Consider the following 14,062-nt stretch of genomic DNA (forward strand, 5'->3'; position numbering starts at 1 on the left):
GACAATAAAGCTAATTCTCATTCTAACTTGTACATTTGTATATAAACACGATTGATCTATTTCTGCATTCTAGTGTTTTATGATTCTCTTGATCTTTTCAGAACTTTTTGTTCTTTCATTAGAAATACTGAACTGACAAAATATTCCACAATTGCATTTGTAATGTTGTCACGTATGACGAGCATTGGATAGAATATTCACGTTCTTATTGATACTATTTTGTCGAGTGAGATTTGAAATAACTGCACAAAGGCTGGTATCCCCTCACCGAGTCACCCTTTATTTACATGTGCACAGTACGTGACACCGATCCAACTACCACAGAGCCAGCTTTCAGGGTGAGCAGAACCCCCTGACACTCCTGTTCATATCTGTCAGCCTGGGCTCCCTGATTGGACTAGGTTAACAGCGCCAGTCAGGGGACTCCTATCCTATGAGATCCACCTGGCTGACCATGTTACTATCACTACAAGAATCATAATGCCTGGTCCACTGTGAGTCTGAATGACTTTTCTCAGGCAAACTTATGCTTCACCTCAGTACTTATGGTACTGGGTTCTTGGGTGCTTTTCTTGGGGAAACCTCGTGGTAAAAAAGGCACGAATGTTCACGTCTGTAGTGACCTTCTGGCATTCACGTGCCTGGCACCACATTTAAAATTCAGCCAAACACCATTTCAAACGCAATAAACCAGGAACGACCATTATCATTGAGAACATGGCCTGGAAAGCAGAGTCTACTTCCCATTACCTGGGCAGGGACCTGAAAGGGCGGTGGATACGGCAGTGGACAAGAATGTAGTCCTTTCTCCAAGTGACCACCTCTGGAGGTCACATCATCAGACCCAGACCAGCCTGGACACTGGCCAAGTCAATGCAGTGTTCTGGGTCTAAGCCATACAAGATGAAGGTCAATGACCTTCTGCACCCCACGGAGTTAGGTTTCAACATCTTCTCTCTGCCATCTCTGAGGGAGGTGGTCATGTGGTGGTGATGCCGCTGGGAAAGTAATCCAGAACCCTCAGTTAATGTTCTGGGATTTGGTTTCAAATCTTGCCATCTGCCACGGAGGAATTCGAATCCCATAAAAATCTGGGATGAAAAGCGAGCCTAAGGTCGAAAATGCAAATACAACAAAGATTGGTCGGAAGAAATGGTGACTGAGCAATGAGCTACTTTCAAAGTGAGAAGTCAGACGGCACCAGGTTATAGTCCAATAGGTTTGTTTGGAACCATACAAGCTTTTGGAGCACTGCTCGTTCATCAGGTGCAGTGAGAGAGCAGGACACACTGCGCCTGACGAAGGGGCTGCACTCCAAATGCTTGTGTGATTCCAAATAAACCTGTTGGACTACATTCTGATGTCATGTGACATCTGACTTTGTCCAACACTGGCATCTCTACATCATACTTACAAAGAGGAGATAGTTTGGGTTCAGTCAAGGTATAATCTCTCTGAAGGGAAAGGTAGGACAAACAAATCCAGGGTTCCCTCAATGACAAAGGAGATCGAGATTAAAATGAAGAAGAAGTGTGCTCATGAAAGGTGTCAGGTGGAAAACACAGTGGAGAAGAAACATGCAGGCCGAAGTTTCAGACTAGAGGGGAAAAGGTATAAAGCAAAGAGAAATTGTGAGAAAAGACTGGCAGCCAACATGAAGGCATGGCCCACATTCTTCTGTAGGCATATCAATAATAAAAGAAATAGTAAGACTGATTAGAGACCAAAAAGAGAATTTACGTCTATAAGCAGGGGCATGGCTAAGGTGTTAACAAATACTTTGTATCTGTCTTTACCAAAAAGGGACTCTAGTCTTTACGATAGAAAAGGGAACTGAGTCATTGAAGGGTTCAACATTGATAAGGAAAAAGTGTTGGAAAGGCTGTTGGCATTTAGTTTGACAAGGCACTGGGATCCAATGACATGTTTTGAGTTCTTATGTTCTAAGGAAGGCCCTAATTTGTAGATTTAGTCAACAAACTCAAACCCTAATATAAAATGTGTTGCTGTTATGCTGTAATCGCGTGCGGCATTGTCAATTGTGCCAGGACCATGTACAGTTGAAGTAAGACTTCCCACCTTTTACACCCAAACCCCATTGAAATGACACCGATACAGGTATCTTTCCTTGGAAATCAAAACAAGGAATGCTTCATCTCGCTCGGGTAAATCCAAACTTCCATGATTTTCCAGTACAAGACAGATGATCAACATCAGAACCATTTTAGCTGTGGTTTAGCCCATCTTCTTTCCTATCAGGACAGATTGCATTGACTGGGGTTACATAGAACATAGAACATAGAACAGTACAGCACAGTACAGGCCCTTTGGCCCATGATGTTGTGCCAAACTTTTACCCTAATCCTAAGGACTATCTAACCTCCACCCCTACCTTATACTATCATCCATATGCCTATCTAATAGCCGCTTAAATGCCCCTAATGAGGCCGACTCCACTACCCTCTCCGACAATGCATTCCACGCCCCGACCACTCTCTGAGTAAAGAACCTACCTCTGACGTCTCCCTGATATCTACCTCCACTCAGTTTAAAACTATGCCCCCTCATAAGAGCTACCTCCACCCTAGGAAGAAGTCTCTGGCTGTCCACTCTATCTATACCTCTGATCATTTTGTACACGTCTATCAAGTCACCTCTCATCCTTCGTCGTTCTAAAGAGAAAAACCCTAGCTCTCTCAACCTTTCCTCGTAAGACCTTCCCTCCATTCCAGGCGACATCCTGGTAAATCTCCTCTGCACCTTTTCCAATGCTTCCACATCTTTCCTGTAATGAGGTGACCAGAACTGGACACAATACTCCAGATGTGGCCGAACCAGGCTTTTGTATAGCTGGAGCATAACTTCACGGCTCTTGAACTCAATCCCTCTATTAATGAAAGCTAACACACCATACGCCTTCTTAACAACTCTATCCACCTGGGTGGCAGCTTTCAGGGAACTGTGAACATGAACCCCAAGATCTCTCTGCTCCTTCACACTGCCAAGAATCTTTCCGTTAACCCTGTATTCTGCTTTCAAGTTTGTCCTTCCAAAATGAATCACCTCACACTTTTGTATGCACTTGAGTAGAGAAATTTAATACATGGTATAACTTTTCTTTATTCACTTGTGAGAGATGTTGGCATCACTGGCTCGATCAACATTTATTGCTTGTGCCTAGTTAGAATCATAGAACCCCTACATTGTGGAAGCAGGCCATTTGGCCCGTCAAGTCCACACTGACCCTCCAAATAGTATCCCATCCAGACACAATCCCCCACCCTATCCCAGTAACCCTGCATTTCCCATAGCCGATCCTCCTAACCTACACGTTGTTGGACTGTGGGAGGAAACCCACACAGACACATGGAGAATATGCAAACTCCACACAGACAGTCACACAAGGGTGGAATTGAACCCAGGTCCCTAGCTCTGTGAGGCAGCAGCACTAATCACCATGCCACCTTACATGCCCATGATAAGGTGGTGGTGAGCTGCCTTCTTTAACCACTGCCATCTGTGTGCTATAGGTTGACCCACAATGCTGTTCGAGATGGAATCGGAGTTGCCTCAATTGTACATGTTCCTATAACAATTCCCACTGAAAAGAGAAAATTAGAGGTAAGAGCTACAACACACAGTTTGCGCAAACTCGTACAAAGGAATATAGCAAAAGAGATACCAAGCTGGTGTAGACAGGTCATTCCCCTTTACCCTACCTTTAATTCAGCGCAAGGGTTAAACAACTGATGCAGAGAAAGGAAATGAGTTATCTTCCAACTTTGGAAACGTCTGCAGTACAAATTGCCCACAGTCCATCCCTAATTGACAGCGAATTAATTTTTATTTTTATAAGCCTTGCTGCAGCATTGCAAGATCTCATAGAGCAAGAGGTCCCAGGCTAGCTGTGTATAAAAAAAATTTCATGAGTAATTAGATAACAATTGTGACACAGGATATTTTTGAGCGTATTTATGTATCAATAAGAACATCACTGTTCAGGCTTAATGGACCGGAAGGAAGTTACTGTTCAGAAATATCCATATCAAAAAGCAAGTGAATGTTGCCAAAGATATTAGAAAAAAAACTTACAGTGTGTTATGCTTCACTTGTTATGTACATGTGGCAGTCAATGTATAGAGTATAAATTAGCCTGACCTGACTGGGTGTGTTTTACAAGCAAAGAAAACAATGGAAAGGCTTTTGTTTCTCAGTTTTGTTACAACTGTTTCTGTCGGAGCTACAGTTGGCCAACAGGCAGGGTAAGGAACATCCCTGAGTTTATAAAGTTTTCTTGTCCTTTATTTTAAATCTTCCTATAGCCCTTCCTATTTCTGTAACATCCTTCAGTCTTCCAACCCAACAAAAATGCCTACATGCTTCTAATTCTTTATGCATTTCCTTTTTTCCCATTATTAATGACCATGCCTTAGGCTACTTCATCCTGAAGTTCTGAAATTCTCTCCCTAAAACTCCCTTCAATCTCTTTCTGCTCCCTTCAGATATCCTTAAAACAACCTTTTTAACCAAACCTGAAATCTTAAACTCTCCATTGGATCTGTGTTAATCTGGGTCTGAATATACTGATGGAATCATACAGCACAGAAATCGACCCTTCGGTCCAACCAGTCCATGCTGACCATAATCCCAACTAAACTAGTCCCACCTGCCTGCATTTGGCCCATATCCCTTCAAATATTTCTTATTCATGTATTTATCTGAATGTCTTTTAAACGCCGTAACTGTACCCACGTCCACCATTTTCTCTGAAAGTTCATTCCACACACGATCCACCTTCTGAGTGAAGAAGTTGCCCTCATGTCTTTTTTAAATCATTCTCCTCTCACCTTAAAAATATGCCCTGTAGTCTTGAAACCACTCACTTGTGAAGCACCATGGCCCATTCGAGTAGATGAAAGGTTCTACACAAATGCAAGTTGTTGTTTTGGGTTAGCCGCAAAACTGACAGAGGTGGGAATTTCTCCAGCAAGTGCTGAAACTAACATTTGAGTTTTGTCAAAAGGGGTAAAGTGTTTCGCCTGAAACCAGAAAACGAGCAGGACCTGCAGTTTCTGAAGAATGTGTCCCACACTGGAAAGGTACAAGTCACTTTGCTTAATTCACATGCTGCTGTCTAATTAACTGCAATTAAATGAAGGCCATTAATGGGGCTATTGCTGTGTCCACAGGTTGATTTTTGGCTTCCACATTCAATTGACCTGGTGACAACAGACAGGACCGTAGACTTCAGAGTGGGTGCTGATTGGACCTCGCATGTCCAGGCTGGACTGGAGAAGATCGGATTGAAATATGAGTTAGTTTCTGACCCTGTATTACCTTTCACTGAACAGAAGTGTAGGATAGAGTTTCTCACTCGGGTCCAATTGCCGATCTGGTGCAAACTGTGATCAAAATTGCCTTAATTTACAGAATGTTATTTTATGCTTGGGTTTTCCTTCAAACTCCTAGCGACGAACATAAAACCCACGATGAATCAACACCATCGGGTTGTGTGTTAGAATCTAGCTGCTCGCTTAAATTTTGCATTGAAAGTTATTACTTGAGGGTGGTAACCTGGCATAGTTTGATTATTACAGCGGAAAATAGATTTATCAGAAAAAATAACATTTCTAAAGATTCATTTGTTCACAACAGTCCATGACACAATTTTAAATGACTTTTTAGTTATGCTGATGTGCTACAGTCACACTCTTATTAAATGAAAAATAACACTTTTCACTGAGACCTATTAATGCCCTTGCATCGAAAGGAACAAAAACTGCTCAATTTTAAGAGGCTCCTCAAACAGCTCACAAAGAGGAACAATTGGTAAAACACATCATGGTGATTATTTCAATATGGGGCTAAACAGACAGTCCCCAGGTTTCTTTTAACTATTTATTTGTGGGATGTGGGCCAGCATTTCTTGTCCATCCCTAGTTGCCCTTGAGAAGTTGGTGGTGAGCTGCCTTCTTGAACCGCTACAGTCCTCCTACTGTGTGTTGAGCCACAATGCTATTAGGAAGGGAATTCCAGGATTTTGACCCAGTGACAGTGAAGGAACGGCAATATATTTCCAGGTCAGGATGGTGAATGGCTTTGAGTGTTGTTGGGGCTGCACTCATCCAGATAAGTGGGGAGTATTCCATCACACTCCTGACTTGTGCCTTGTAGATGGTGGACAGGCTTTGAGGAGTCAGGAAGTGAGGTACTCGCCGCAGTATTCCCAGCTTCTGACCTGCTCTTGCAGCCACTGTGTTTATTTGGTAAGTCCAGTTGAGTTTCTGGTCAATGGTAACCCCCAGGATGTTGATAGTGGGGGATTCAATGATTGTAACACCATTGAATGTCAAGGGACGGTGGTTAGATTGTCTCTTATTGGTGATGGTCATAGCCTGGTATTTGTGTGGCAAATGGCAATTGCCACTTGTCAGCCCAAGCCTGGATATTGTCTAGATCTTATTGCATTTAAACTCCTCAGTATCTGAGGAGTCATGAATGGTGATGAACATTGTGCAATCATCAACGAACATCCCTACTTCTGACCTTATGATAGAGGGAAGGTCATTGATGAAGCAGCTGAAGAGGACACTATCCTGAGGAGCTCCTGCAGAGTTGTCCTGGAGCTGAGATGATTGACCCTCCAATAACCACGACCGTCTTCTTATGTTTCAGGCACGACTCCAACCACCGGAGCATTTGCCCCTGATACCCATTGATTCCAGTTTTGCTAGGACTCCTTGATGCCACACTCAGTCGAATACAGCCTTGATGTCAAGGGCTGTCACTCTTACCTCGTGTCTGGAATTGTGAATAAGTTCCATTCTTAAATCTGTTTGTGACTCAATTTGTACATGAGTCAGAACACAATGCACAAGAATTTCAAATAGTGGTTTGTAAGTACAGGAAACGTTCATATGTCAGATCTTTAAAACTCCTGCATGAGATCATGATCTTAAGTATTTGTAACGTGGGGATTCCCTGTAGCAAGTTTCACATGCATGGCTGGATGCCAAAGTAATGTCTTTCTAACCGACACAAAGGATGGCCAAAACACAATTTGCCCTGGGCATAATTTGCCCTTGAGAAACCATCGTGTTTTGCATTGGCTTGTTTGGTTGACTTTTGCCAAATTGTGCACCAAGCAAAAGGGTCTACCCCTGTTCATCATTACAATCCAGAATGATCTCTTTGAAATTAATCTTATTTCACACAGTGTGTTGATTGAGAATGTACAGAGCCTGATGGAGAAACAGTTTGACCGAAATGCAACAGATTCAACTGGCTACAATTATGAAGGGTATCACCAGTGGAATGAGGTAAAGATAATATTATGGCTCATTTTTATGATTGATCATGAGATCCGGGCATGGCTGGCTAGGTCAATGTTTATTGCCCATCCGTAATTGCCCAGAGGACAGCTAAGAGTCAGCTACATTGTAGTGGGTCTGGAGTCACGTGTAGGCCAGATGATAGAAACATAGAAACTAGGAGCAGATATAGGCCATTCGGCCTATCAAGCTTCCTCCACTCTTTAGGATGACCCCGGCTGATCCTCTATCTCACTGCTTTCTCTCAATCCATTTGATTCCCTTTGAAATCTGAAAATGTACCAATCTCTTTCCTGAATATTTTCAGTGACCCAGCATCCGTAGCCTTCTGTGGTAGAGAATTCAAACAGATCATGACCCTTTGAGTGAAGAAACCCTTCCTCATCTCAGTGCTAAGTGGCCTCTTCCGTATCCTGAGACTGTGGTTCCTGGTTCTAAACTCTCCAACCAGGGAAACCATCCTCCCTGCATCTAACCTGTCCAGCCCTGTTAAAACGTTATACTTTTCAATCAAATCTCCTTTCATTCTGCTAATCTCTCATGAATTCAAGCCCAATCAAATGGATATCTCCTCATAGGAGAGTCCTACCATCTCCAATATCTGTCTAGTGACCCTTCACTGCAGTCCCTCAACAGCAAGGATATAATTTCTTGGTGAGGGAGACCAAACATGTACTCAATACTCTAAGGATAGTCTCACCAAGGCCCTGTATAATTGCAGCAAGATTTCTGAACTCAACCCCTCTTGTAATGAAGCCCAATATAACATTTGCTTTCCTAGTTTCTTAGCTGTACATGCCTGTCTACTTTCATTGAACTGTGTGCAAAGACACCTTCTGTATATCCTCATATGCTAATAAATTGCAATTTAAATAATACTTCCTGCAGATAAAGGCACCAGCTAAAGCTAAGTATCACTTTAATAATTATTGGAGAAAAACATTCCAAGAAGGCAAAAGTAGGAAAGCAATCTTCTACCTTCACCAACCCAACTCACTGTGTTTGCTTCCCCAGTCACGTTTTCTGAAATTTACTTGTGGGTCACTATTAGCAAGGCTGCCAAAGTGCCGCAAATTTTAAACATAAAACAAGCGACTTTTGAAGGCACAATAGGTGATGGCAACTCATGCTGAATAGGTGGACAAGGCCAAATATCCATTATCTTAAGCCTCTGGGTTCAAACATCACTGCCTTCACAGACCCAGATCAGAACCCAATCTCTGTTATCGGTTAAAAACCAAAAGAATTGTGGATGCTGTAAATCAGGAACAAAAACAGAAGTTGCTGGAAAAGCTCAGCAGATCTGGCAGCATCTGTGAAGAAAAACATCAGAGTTGACGTTTCTAATCAGAGTTGACGAACTAGTTCCGAGGAAGGGTCACCGGACCTGAAACGTTATCTCTGACTTTTCTCTTCACAGATGGTGCCAGACCTGCTGAGCTTTTCCAGCAACTTCTGTTTTTGTTCCCATTATCTTTTAACTGACCGAAAGAAAGTTCAAAATGCTGTTGACTTTTACCAAAGTAATGCCCAATAATGCAAGGATTTATACACTTGGAATGATGTAATGATGCTGTACAATATGACACCATTCAGCCCATCATGTCCATGACAGCTCTTTGAAAGAGTTATCCACTTAGTCCCACTTCCCCCGCCAGAATATTCCCTTTCAGGTATTTATCTAGTGAACCTACTACTTTTGGACATTCAGGAATTCCAGGTCATAACAACTTACTGTATAACATCACAACTGTATTAAAGATACAACAATTGATGCTTACTGTGATGTGAAGTTGTTGGAGAGAGTGCAGAAGAAGCTTCTGAGATGTGAGAAACATCATTTAGGAAACTATGTAGCAGATGTTGGGGTTGTTTTTCCTGGACAGGAGAAGGCAGAGAGGAGACTTAATAGAAGTATTTAATTTTTTATTAAAATTCATTCACGGGATGAGGGCATCGTTGGCAGTGTCAGCATTCATTGCCCATCCCTGATTGCCTAGAGGGCACTTAAGAGTCAACTACATTGCTGTGGGTCTGGAATCACATGTAGGCAAGACCAGGTAAGGATGGCAGTTTGTTTCCCCAAAGTACGTCAGTGGACCAGATGGGTTTTTTCCCTTTACAATCAGCAATGGATTCATAGTTATCATTAGACTTATAATCCCAATTTATTTTTCATTGAATTCAAATTCCACCCTCTACCATAGCTGGATTCGAACCCAGGTCCCCAGAACATTACTGTCCAGTGATAATACCACTAGGCTATCCATCTCCCTTTAAAATTCTGATTAAAACCCTCATAAATTCAAAACCATGAAAGGCCTGGACAGAGTGAAGAAGGAGGAAACATCCTCATCTGTGAAAGGATTGGGAATGTGAGAGCAAGAATCTGAAGTAATTAGCAAAGTGACGTGAGGAAACACTTTTTCACTCAGCGAATAGTTACGATCTGGAATACACTGCCTGAAACCATGGTGGAGGTAAGTTCAACTGAGGCATTGGTGAGGGAGTTACTTAGGTAGTTGAAAAAAGGAATAACGTGCAGAGCTATGGTGAGAAAGTGGAAGAATGGCACTCGATGAAATGCTCACTTGGGAAGCCAGCAAAGGCAGAATGGGCAGATTGGGCAGAATGGCCTCTTTCTGTTCTGTAACAATTTTGTGATTCTGAAGGATTCAATTGTTTTATATATCAAAACATCCAGCCACCTATAAAAATCCATGGACACATGTTTATCATATTTTAAACATTGAATTTTGAAATGTGTTGAATTTGAAAAATATACCTAAAAGGAAACAAATCAATTGCACTTGTGTAGAAGTTGAGGATGCACTCACAATCATTTTTTTTCTCCTGTAGATTGAATCCTGGATCACTAAAATCACCATTAAAAACCCAAGACTAATTTCTCGGTTTGAAATTGGACAGAGCTATGAGGAACGAGGAATCTACCTCCTCCGGGTAAGATTTTATATTCTGTACTTATTGGTGTGAGAGTCTCTGATCTCTTCGCTTTAGCCTACTGATACATGTGATCAAAAGCTTGCCAGAGTTTATGGTTGGACTGATAAAGCAGCTTCATGGAATCACAGTGACTGCCAATCTCTCGTTAAAGGTCGGCAAAAGGACAGGATTCATGAAACCTGCCATCTTTATGGACTGTGGGATCCATGCCAGGGAGTGGATCTCCCCTGCATTTTGCCAGTGGTTTGTGAAAGAGGTTCGTGTTGCAACATTAATTTCACTTTGTGCTGTTTATCTGCAGGCATTTCATTATCGCAGTCGAGAAACAGGCCATTTAATAAACCTATGTTTCCACAGGCTGTTACAAATTATGGAATTGATTCTACAATGACCGCTCTTCTGGATAAACTAGATTTCCTGATTGTTCCTGTTATCAACGTAGATGGCTATGTCTATAGCTGGACCAAGGTAAGTGTCTGATACACTGTGAATGACCCAAAGAATTCTTCACAGAGTAGATGAGATGTGAGTGTCTCTTACTGAGGACAGCATTTATTGCCTATCTCTTAAATGTTACATAGTCTGGAGTAACAAATAGACCAGACCAGATAAGGCATATTTCCCTTGTAACCAGATAGGTCTTTATAATAGTCAACATGGTCACCATGAGGCTAGATTTTTATTGTTATTCAATTTAAATTTCACTACCTGCCATAAAGGGATTCAAACCTGTGTCCCCAGAACATTATCCTATAGTTACAAGGATTACTAATCTAGTGACATTATCCCTGCACCATCCACCTCGCCTTGATTGGGATTATAGTCCGACCTTCCATCCCTGCATCCAAATCATTGCTATAGATTGTAAATAGCTGGGGCACCCCTCTGGTGACTGAGTGGCTCACTAGAACATTCCATGGGGCAGTTAAGAGTCAACTACATTACTGTGGATCTGGAGTCACATGTAGGCCAGACCAGGTCAGGATGGCAGATTTCCTTCCCTAGAGGATGTTAATGAGCAGATGGGTACTTACAATAATTAACAACAGCTATGTGATCACCTTTGGACTCCCAATTTTAATTCCAGAGTTTTTTTAATTGGATTCTAATTTCACCACCTGCCAAGGTTGGATTGCAAACTCAGGTCAGTTTCTGCATTACTGTAGAGTGACATTACCACTACTCTACCAACTTCCCAATAAAAGTATTATGTTCCAGACCCCTGATGAAGAGTCATATTAGACTCTGGTCCTCTCTTCCCTGCTGCTTGCAGACCTGCTGAGTTACTCCAGCACACTTTGTTTTTATTTCCCCTTTTCAGCACCCGCAGTATTCTGCTTTCACAAAACAGGGATCTGTTCTCTTCCTTTGCAAAACAGGACAGGTGTATGAACATACGTAGCACCTTTATTTCTCCACCATGTCCATCTGCAGGATCGATTCTGGAGGAAAACACGCTCCAAGAATCCTGGTTCTAACTGTGTGGGCACTGATCCAAATCGAAACTTCGATGTTAAATGGTGCTGTAAGTTTCCACATTTTAAGAATCAACACAATTTACGTGGGACAGCGTATGAGTTTGAACAAGGACAGAAATAAACTAAGCGGCACCAGGGACCTGGGTTCGATTCCACCCTCGGGCGACTGTCTGTGTGGAGTTTGCACATTCTCCCCGTGTCTGCGTGGGTTTCCTCCGGGTGCTCCGGGTGCTCCGGGTTCCTCCCACAGTCCAGGGATGTGCAGCTTAGGTGCATTGGCCGTGCTAAATTTCCTGTAGTGTCCAGGAATGTGCAGGCTGGGTGGATCAGCCACTGGAAATGCAGGGATGTGGGGTTGGTGTGGGTCTGGGTGGGATGCTTTTCGGAGGGTCAGTATGGACTCGATAGGCCAAATGGCCTGTTTTCACACTGTGGGAATTCTATGATTCGAGCTGATTTTAATATAGGACAAGTCAAACCTCAGAGAGAAATGTGGCTTGGTAAATCCCAATTTTGCCACTTTATTAAATAGGGAGCTCAGTTGGTTAATACATTCACAAGAGTCCTCCAGTGTACTTTAACACAAAAAACAAAATGTTTATTAAACAAGAAAAATATGAGCTGTATTACACTAGGCAACAATATTAGAAAGATTTCATTAAACATATCAGAGACTGACTCAAATTCATGGTATTCCTTTTTATCTCAGTAATATCTTTACAAACATCAAAACTCCAATAAAGTGTCATCTCCATACCAAGATTCCTTGCTCAGTCATGCAGTTTCCTTCTGCCAAAGTTCTCAACGTTTTCCTTTAGCTGGTATCGCTACCTGAGACTCCAGAAACAAATTGCAAACTGATTTTATTATTAATTTTCACTTGATAGTGAACACCATTCCCTATGTGCAGATTGCAGCAGCAGTCTTTCTAAAGTGTGCACTTCCTGTCTGCCTTCTAAATATTTCAGTCTCTCTGTAACCCTGTTGGAAAGCAGCAACATGGCTTTTTTCCAACTCTGCCTTTTTTTGTAAATACACTGAACTGCTAACCTTTTTTGTTTCACTGCAAATGTTGTAAAACCTCGTTAAAATGCATGCAAACAATAGGCCTCCACAATCCTTGACACTAAGTCCACAAAAACAACTCTAAAACAAAAATGACATAAAACTATGTCTCCCCAACTTTGTACAAAATATGACATATAAATTAAACTTAAAGCTATACATTGTTTCTAATAATTACATCATGAATGTTTGCTAAACATTTCTAAAAATGGCAGAAGGTCAGAGTGCAGGTACAGCAAGTAATCTAGAAAGCTAATATAATGTTATGTTTTATTGTGAGGGGAAATTGAATGCATGAGTAGGGAGATCATGCTTCAGTTATACAGGGCATTATATTCAGGGCATTGGTGAAACCATGTTTGGAGTACCATGTAAAGTACAGAGATAGTAGGAACTGCAGATGCTGGAGAATCCGAGACAACAAGGTGCAGGGCTGGATGAACACAGCAGGCCAAGCAGCATCATAGGAGCAGAGAGGCTGACATTTCGGGCCTAGACCCTTCATCAGAAAAAGTACAGATTACTGTAATTACAGAAAGATGTTAATGCATTGGAAGCAGCTCAGAGAAGGTTTAGAACATAAGAACTGGCAGTGAAAGTAAGCCATTCACCTCAATAAACCTGTTCCTCCACTCAATATAATCATGACTGATTTCATTTCAGCCTTCTCCCCATCAACCTCTGACGCATTACTAATTAAAAATCGATCTCCTCCTTAAATTTATTCAATGTCCCGGCTTCCACTATACTCTGCGGTAGTGAATACCACAGATTCACAACTTTTTGAAAAAAGCAATTGCTCCATATCCTCATTTGCCAGTCTAAAACTATAACCTGTCATTTTCACTTGCCCCTCTATGTCTACTTTGTCAATCTCCTTTATATACCTCACGTAGATCTCCTCTCGTTCTTCCAAACTGAAGAGATTATCGGCCTAAACTGCTCGATTTCTCTTCATAAGACAAACCTCTCATCTCTGGAATCAATCTAGTGAAGCCTCTAAACTGCTGACCATGCAACAACATCCCTTCTCATGTAATGGAACCAAACTTTTATGCAATACTCAAGGTGAAGTCTCACTAATGCCTTGTACATTGCAGCAACACTTCCCTACTTTTATATTACATTCCTTTAGCAAAAAATGCCAAAATTCCATTTGTTCTCCTTTTTACCTGCTGTACCTGCATACTAGCTTTCAGTGATTCATGTACAAGGATACTCAGA

At 41.8% G+C, this 14,062-nt stretch overlaps 1 protein-coding gene across 2 annotated transcripts in view; it reads left to right on the forward strand.

Moving 5' to 3' along the window:
* Nucleotides 1-4,093: 4,093 nt before the first annotated feature.
* LOC109915630 (carboxypeptidase B-like) overlaps nucleotides 4,094-14,062 on the forward strand; it is a 28,888-nt gene continuing 18,919 nt past the window's right edge. For both annotated transcript variants that reach the window (XM_048604265.1, XM_020515282.2), the window contains exons 1-8: nucleotides 4,094-4,262; nucleotides 5,024-5,099; nucleotides 5,190-5,314; nucleotides 7,217-7,319; nucleotides 10,191-10,292; nucleotides 10,447-10,551; nucleotides 10,653-10,763; nucleotides 11,730-11,820. In XM_048604265.1, coding sequence (XP_048460222.1) covers nucleotides 4,192-4,262; nucleotides 5,024-5,099; nucleotides 5,190-5,314; nucleotides 7,217-7,319; nucleotides 10,191-10,292; nucleotides 10,447-10,551; nucleotides 10,653-10,763; nucleotides 11,730-11,820 — 784 coding nt within the window. In that variant the 5' untranslated portion in view covers nucleotides 4,094-4,191. The remainder of the gene's footprint in view (nucleotides 4,263-5,023; nucleotides 5,100-5,189; nucleotides 5,315-7,216; nucleotides 7,320-10,190; nucleotides 10,293-10,446; nucleotides 10,552-10,652; nucleotides 10,764-11,729; nucleotides 11,821-14,062) is intronic.

Source organism: Rhincodon typus, chromosome 13 (genome assembly GCF_021869965.1).
Source record: "Rhincodon typus isolate 14 chromosome 13, sRhiTyp1.1, whole genome shotgun sequence".
NCBI classification, from domain to species: domain Eukaryota; kingdom Metazoa; phylum Chordata; class Chondrichthyes; order Orectolobiformes; family Rhincodontidae; genus Rhincodon; species Rhincodon typus.